The 8,117-nt window shown below is 45.2% G+C and overlaps 1 protein-coding gene across 1 annotated transcript; it reads right to left on the bottom strand.

Moving 5' to 3' along the window:
* Positions 1-2,493: 2,493 nt before the first annotated feature.
* Positions 2,494-3,447, bottom strand: LOC102001149 (olfactory receptor 52M1). The gene has a single exon (XM_005368831.1). The coding sequence runs from the start codon at positions 3,445-3,447 to the stop codon at positions 2,494-2,496; it is 954 nt and encodes a 317-aa protein (XP_005368888.1).
* Between the last annotated feature and the right edge of the window lie 4,670 nt (positions 3,448-8,117).

Here is an 8,117-nt window from a genome sequence, read left to right as displayed (position 1 = left end):
TTGAATTCCACTTTAAGGTTAAGGCATTCCTAACGTAGCTAGGCTGGTTTAATTCAGCAGTTCCTCTTCTCTCCAATGTCTCTCAGAAGTTTTTGTTGCTCATCATCAATAAAAAAATTTAAAGTCAACAAGACACCATATAGGATACAGACTTTCTGTGTATTTTCCATCATTACATGACTTATCATTTTTATACTATTTTATTCTCTGTAAAGACTTTATCTTATTATTTATAAACTACTTTTTCTATGGCTGTCTATACTCATTTTTCTTTCTTTTTTAAATCTATGCACATTTTTTAAAACACATTGTAACATGTTTAGAGGTTCTTTTTCCTTCTGGATCTGTCTTTACTGAGCCGCTGCAGTGTTCTCTGGTCACGTGAGGCAAATCTTAAACTGTTATGTCTGCTGTTGTGTGGCTCAGCTTAGCACCTGGTGCTGGCACATGGTACTGGCCACTGGCTCCGGGCCACAGGTAGTGGCTGGTAGCCAAGTCTCTGCATACCACTGAGCCTACCCATGGTCACCAGGAAGCCATATTTGACTCCAAGTTCTGAATTTTTTGTCTTTAAACTTTCTTAGGCCTTTTACATGGCCAGACACTGGACACCATATGTAGTCAGCCAGCTCATAAAAATCAACATGGAGACTTATTATTAATTATGAAAGCTTGGCCTTTAGCTTAGGTTTGTCCCACTTGCTCTTTTTTTAAAATATTTATTTATTTATTTATTATGTATACAATATTCTATCTGTGTGTATGCCTGCAGGCCAGAAGAGGGCACCAGACCTCATTACAGATGGTTGTGAGCCACCATGTGGTTGTGGGAATTGAACTCAGGACCTTTGGAAGAGCAGACAATGCTCTTAACCACTGAGCCATCTCTCCAGCCCCCCCACACTTGCTCTTATAACTTAAATAAATCCATTTATATTCCATCTACATTTGTCTCTTGGCTTTTTACCGCTCTTCCATCTTGTACCTCCTGTTTCTTCTCAGTATCCTCCCGTGTCTCTTCTGTGTCTCCATTAACCTCCTCTTCCTCTCTCTCCACCCAGTATCTTCCTGCCTAGCTACTGGCCATTCAGCACCTTGACAAAGGCACATCTTCACAGTGCACACAAAGATTATTCCACAACACTGGGCCCCTTTCTCTGTCTCTCTCTCTCTCTTTCTCTCTCTCTCTCTCTCTCTCTCTCTCTCAAAATCATAATGCAAAAAAAGCAAAAAGTCATAGCAAACAACAAAAACATACCACAACAAAATAAAACAGAAAGTACACACAAAAGAACTTCTAGTCCACTTTTCTACTCCTGGGAATAGGGCTCACCCTGGAGTGTTACTGACATAGTTAGCGATGCTTCATTGGGAATTTTTGGTTGATTTAGAGGCATTTTAAATGTAGAGGAAGAAAAAGCCTATACAGGGGTGTGGAGGAATGCTGCTTACTACCTGCTTTCTTATACAACTCAGGACCACCTTCCCAGGGATGGCAAACACTCACAATGGGCTGGTCCTCCAATATCTGTCAATAATTTTAAGAAAATGTCCCACAGGCCTATCTGAAGCATTTTCTCAAGTGAAGCTCCCTCTTCTTAAGTGGCTCCAGGTTGTGTCAAGTTGGCAAAGACACTATCCAACACAGCTATTTTCTACATGCCAAGCTAGTAACACCTGCAAGTTCAGAACCAGTGTGTTTATAAATTGCAACTTTATTTTAAACTGATCCCTCTTGGACAGAAATCCCACAGGTGGATCAGGGCTCAGGGTGGGGGATGGAGTGGGAAAGGAGAGTTCTCTTCCTTGAAGCCTCATGTACTCCAGGCCCAGAGCAAAAACCAAAAGGCAATTGGCAAATACCAGTCATTTTCTCATTAATCCAATAGCTTTGTCCATCCATGCTCGGTTTCCTGAGTGTGTCTGCACCCAGCTGTGTATACAGTTCAGTGTTCTAAAACACCGGGTTCTCTCTATTATTAAATCTGTTCTAGCAACAGTTAACTCAGGAAATATTTTTGGATCTATGGTGACTTTGAAATGAGCAAGATTTTCAAATGTACTTATGAAAGCATGTGTAGAAAAAAACTAAATACAAAGGGCTAGTAATGACACCAAAGTGTCTTATAAATCTCAATCAAATACTGAGCTAGAATGTTTAAGTCGTTTTATATGTGGATTATAGAGCGATTTTTCCTATTCCTTATACATAAAATGTAAGCAATAATACCTCATAAGATCTGAGAGTATTTATAAGAATTGTGTGGAAAGCATGGGATTTTTAAAGTGCTATTTACTTGCTGCTGGTATCAACGTCATTGTTGATTTACCTTCTTTGCAGTACAAACATCCTCCGGTCATAAACAGACATTTCAGAATTGTGCACTCCTCCTGGACTACAAACGCAACCCAGACTGGGTTTCCCAGAATGGGAGTCCATATTTGAATGCTTTCTTCTCAAGGACTTACTTGAGAGAGAAGAAGAAACTGCAGTCACCTGATCTTGGTCCCTGTCCTTAGGATCTGAAGAAGCCTGTCTCGGATCTGCTTGGTCCGAACAGCATAGACAACAGGATTAAGGATCGGGGGAATGAGGAGGTAGAAGTTGGCCAGCAGCGTGTGGATTGGCGGAGGCACGCGGTGACCAAACCGGTGAATGAGGGAAGAAACAGCAATGGGAATATAGAAAATCAGAATGGCACAGACATGAGAGCCGCATGTCCCCAGGGTTTTAAGCCTGGCCTCGGGAGTGGCCAGGCCCATCACAGCTCTGAAAATCATTACATAGGAGGCAGCAATGGCCACTGAATCCAGGATCAACACCAGAAAGCCAATGCTCAACCCATAGACATTATTGACTCTGCTGTCACCACAGGTCAAAGCAACCACAGCCATGTGCTCACAGTAGGAGTGAGAGATGACTTGGGTTTTATAAAGAGGCAGTCGCAGGCGGATCATAATCGGTAGAGGTCCAATGTAAAGAACTCCTCTGAGGAGAGCAGCCAGCCCCAAACGACCCACCACTGCCTGGGTGAGCACCATGCTGTGTCGCAGTGGGTTGCAGATGGCTACATATCGGTCAAAAGCCATGGCAAGGAAGATGCCTGACTCAACAGTAGCAAAGCAATGGATAAGAAACATTTGGCATAAGCAGGCATCCAGGCCAATGCTGCCAGCACCAAACCAAAAGATTGCCAGGAGTTTGGGCATAGTGGAAGTAGACAGGACCAGATCAATGACAGCCAGCATGCACAGAAAGAAGTACATGGGCTGGTGCAGGCTGCGCTCTATCCTTACCACAGCTAAGATGGTGATGTTCCCCACCACGGCCACCAAGTACATGGAGCCAAAGGGGATGGAGAGCCAGATGTGCAGGGACTCCAGCCCTGGGATGCCGGTGAGCCAGAAGGAGCTGGGTACTGAGCAGGCATTATGAAAAGAGAGCATTTCTATTTATAAATGAATTTCATTTATGTCCCCAAATGCAGCAACACATTTTCCCCTGGAAAGAAAAAAAAAACAGTATTCTTGGACATATAATAAATATCATAAAATATATAATGATACACAACTTTTATAAGAAACTGTAACATTTCATACTACATTGAATTTCATGTTGCATTAAAGTATCCATGTAAATTTAGCAAGCATAATAAAAAAATCTGTGTTTGAATGAATGGATGAGTTTTACAATATAATCCTCAATGAGTAATACTTTACATCAATAAATGAATTACCCTGAGGCAGGAGTGAACTCAATTGGTAATTTCTCTCTCTCTGGGTATACTATGAAGTGGTTTGGAGGGTCATATTAGAATGATCTTCTAATGTCCCATTAAGGAAGCAATCTGCTTGTCAAGAGACAATACTGGGTGAAGGTTGTGCCCCGATAGGCTGTTATCTAATACACACAGAGGACACATGGATGCTTGTGGAGTCGGCTGAAGGGGCCATTTGCAGAGGCACAGCCAGCCTTGATGGGATTATGAAGGATGCAGATGAGCAGTGAGCATGGTTACTAGCCCAGGAGTACTTGGCAGAACACATGGGAGACCACTTTCCAAGAGCTGGGGCTTTTGGTAGAAGAAAATCTCCCATCCTGAACGTGCCTGGTGGGAAGGGCAGGTGAGAACAAGCGTCTGGTTTCTGCTATTGCCCCCATCTCTCTGCCTGGTTCCTCATACTGGCAGGACCGGGCTAGAAACAGGGGTGTTCTTCACAATAACCACTCCTTAAAGAAAGCTCCCTGGAGGTGAGGTAGAAGCTCAGACTTTCTAGACTCTGCGGTAAGTTAATCTGGGAGCCATCACTAACTGTCTGACTTTCCTTGCTGGTTACAGCTAGCAGCTCTTCACAGCAATCTTTCAAAGCTGCAGCCTGAAGGCTTGTTCTGGGAGTTGCATGCCATGTCCCGTTCATTTGATACCAGGGTGCGAAATTAAGAATATGTTCATCAAACCTCAAAGAACTTGGAGCTATCCATTCCAGGGAGCAGTGGTAACAGCACAGTTGCTGCCCTGTAACTTTGTACTTCTCTTCATAAAGTGGGCTCACCCCCAAGCTCCACAGAGATTGTTAAACAGACCTAGTGTTAGCAATGCATACAAAGACAAATGATGAGTCTACACTGGGCTGGAAGGTAGGGTCCATCACAGCTGGCCTCTGAATTCACTGGACAGGGTAGAGCAGAGCCATGCCCGGGGTGAGTCTGTCTCAGTTCCCTGGCCCTATAGGCTGCCCCAATGGGTAACAGCATGGTGCATCCAGAAGGTAACCATTTCTGTGATCATCCAGACTCTCCTGTTTCCAGCCGGGTCCTGCCAGTATGAGGAACCAGGCAGAGAGATGGGGGCAATAGCAGAAACCAGACGCTTGTTCTCACCTGCCCTTCCCACCAGGCACGTTCAGGATGGGAGATTTTCTTCTACCAAAAGCCCCAGCTCTTGGAAAGTGGTCTCTCCTGTGTTCTGCCAAGTACACCTGGGCTAGTAACCATGCTCACTGCTCATCTGCATCCTTCATAATCCCATCAAGGCTGGCTGTGCCTCTGCAAATGACCCCTTCAGCAGACTCCACAAGCACCCATGTGACCTCTTGTGGGTATTAGATAACAGCCTGTCGGTGCACAACCTTCACCCAGTATTCTCTTGACCAGCAGATTGCTTCCCTAGTGGGACATAAAGTCTGAGAGAGGCCAGCCACGGGACTGAAAAACAGGAAAAACAGCTACAATGCGAGGGCCAAGTCTAGAGAACCTTGTACATGACGTTGAGATTTATAATTAATGGAGATTTGTTTATTTCACCCCCTGCTTCTAATCAAATTACTTCATAGCTTGTGCAGGTTACAGTAAGCAGGACTTTAATGTGGAACTTAATAGCTTTGCTTTGCTTGAATGGAAAATACGCAGAACTGACAGATGAGTGCTTTCGTGCCCACAATTCTGCACGGCTGTTGCTACTATTGCATTGATGAGAGTTATTTCAGATCCTGTCTTCCCTCCCAATGTCATGCAGGTCCCGCACTGCTGCACTGGGGAGGAAAGGCCCTTTTAGCTTTGGGCAGACAAGTTGCACTGTAGAATCTTCCTCCCACTTCCCTGTGTCTGAACACATACAGACCTGTTTTTCTGGATAGCTCTCCTCCATTTTCTCTCTCCATGCCAGCTCTTCTTAACAGTGAGAAAGGAGCTCAGGAGAGAGCTGTACCTCAGCTGCTGAGTGAGACTGGACAGAACCAATTTTTTCTCCAGGGTCCTAACTAAATACGTCCTTATGCCCTTCGTCAGAAGCAAGCCGTGTGTGTACCTTAATACCTGCAGGAGGGCAGGGTGCCTCGCACGGACATAAGGGTTCAGTATTGACATTGAGACAGTCTCCCACCTGAGACCCCTATCCAGAGACATCCATAGCCAACCACAGCGGCTCTGCTCCTCACCCTGTTTACTGCTTTCCAATGGGAAGATGTTGGTTTGTCGGCTGAGTTCCCCATGCTATTTCCTGGCACTGAGACAGTCCTACCTTCTTCACTTGGAAAATCCCTTGCTGTAATAATTATCATCGTAGGAAAGCCTGCTTTAATAGGCCTCTTCTGTAATACAGAGTCCTCTGACCTGCTGGTATGCTTGTTTCTCTGGGTATAACGCAAGTATCAGAGGCCAAGGGTTTGTCTGAAGCCCTCTCTACTAGAAATGCTTGCCTGGCCTGGTCTGCTGAATGAGAAGAAAGTGCTGCGTCTCAAACACTAGAGATGTTAAGTGTTAAGTCTTTGCTGGCACTGGCGTGTAAAAGATTTTCCAAGCACCCTCTGTGAGGCCACTAACCTTTTAGTCCAATTCCAGGAACATCCCTTCCCTTGGTTTTACCGTGGAGACTTAAACAGAGGTGTGATCTAGAGTTGAATGCCCAGGAACTCCAAGTCTCCACATCAGCTGCAAGTCTTCCTGGTAGTCAGTGCTCCTCTCTTGGTTCCCCTTCCTAAGATGCTTTGATCAGGTCAGAAAAGCCCAAGACTCTCTAATGCTTCAGAGACTTATAAACACTCTGCTCAGCAGTCTTGGGAATACCGTCTGAGAGTGGTGGAGTGGCTGGGGCCCAGTGCAGAGAATAATGCCCAGACTTGTCCCAGGAGGAGGAACAGAGAATCTGCTGTTTACACAGCTCACCCAGCACACCATGGCTGCTCTGGAGTGGGAAACAGGAAGGACACGCCTTCTGAGTTGCAATTTCTTAGTTCTAAGTCCTGCTCTGTTCTCCTGTCCTGGCCTCCCTAGAGCTGGAAGATGTTCTAAGGATAGTATGCAGAAATAAGAAAGTCCTCCCAACTGAGTCTGCTTGGACTCAGAAGGGATGGGAGGTCCATATTTCTGAAAACTGTAAATCCCTGCATTCCTCTCTACAGTATTGGGGGGGGTGGGGTCCTGAATTGATACTAAGGTATATCAAAGGACAATATCAGAAAAAATAGACTTTAGAAACTTTTTCCTATCTGTGGTTTACATCATGCAGAAAGGATCCCATGTGCTCATAAAGGAGATGGTCTACTACATGCACATTTATATGCACTAACATTACAAAGCATGCCATTCCTCATTAAAAAAAAAAAGTATAGCCAAGCTGAGAATGCAGTCTCTCTCAGGGTATTCTAATGAGATGCTTAGGGTATGAGACAGAGAAACTCAAACTGTTCCAACTCTGTTTCTTCTAGTAGAAAATTAGATCATTTACCTCGTGCATAATTTTGTAACTTAGGTTCTTCTCCATAAGAGAGTTGGTGAACCAACCATGCTTAACCAGCATTATCCCTCCCCATCACTAGTGTTCTTTCTGCATCTGTGGGAGACATCACTCTCCTGGGCCCAGCAGACACCAGCTTCCTCCTTCAGATCAGGATCAGGTAAGGTAGGAAAGAGGGCAATGCAGAAAAGTATATCCCCAGCTAGTTCCTTGGGCAGTTGAGGAGAGGGAGCTGAAATGGCCCTTTCCTATAGCCATACTGATGAATATCTTGCATATCACCATAGAACCTTCATCTGGCGATGGATGGAGATAGAGACAGAGACCCACATTGGAGCACCGGACTGAGCTCCCAAAGCCCAAATGAGGAGCTGAAGGAGGGAGAACATGAGCAAGGAAGTCAGGACTGCGTGGGGTGAGCCCACACACTAAGACGGTGGGGCTGATCTAATGGGAGCTCACCAAGGCCAGCTCGACTGGAACTGAAAAAGCATGGGATCAAACTGGACTCTCTGAACATGGCGGACAATGAGGGCTGACTGAAAAGCCAAGGACAAAAGCACTGGGTTTTGATCCTACTGCATGTACTGGCTTTGTGGGAGCCTAGTGTGTTTGGATGCTCACCTTACTAGACCTGGATGGAGGGGGGAGGACCTTGGACTTCCCACAGGGCAGGGAACCCTGACTGCTCTTTGGACTGGAGAGAGAGGGGGAGGGGAGTGGGGGGAGGGGAGGGGAGGGAAATGGGAGGAGGTTAAAATTTTTAATAATAATAATAAAATAAAGAAAAAAAAGAAAATGTGAGCGTCCCTCCCCAACTTGCTGTTTTTCCACTCGTGCTTTTACACAAGTGTAGTTATCTTTTGTCTTATTTGACTGGTA

The sequence above is a fragment of the Microtus ochrogaster genome, unplaced genomic scaffold (genome assembly GCF_000317375.1).
Source record: "Microtus ochrogaster isolate Prairie Vole_2 unplaced genomic scaffold, MicOch1.0 UNK41, whole genome shotgun sequence".
Taxonomy (NCBI): domain Eukaryota; kingdom Metazoa; phylum Chordata; class Mammalia; order Rodentia; family Cricetidae; genus Microtus; species Microtus ochrogaster.
Note: the sequence above shows the minus strand (reverse complement) of the source record. Positions and strands in the feature narration are given on the sequence as shown.

Coding starts and splice junctions, on each gene's coding strand:
- LOC102001149 (XM_005368831.1), bottom strand. CDS start 3,447: ATGCTCTCTTTTCATAATGCCTGCTCAGTACCCAGCTCCTTCTGGCTC.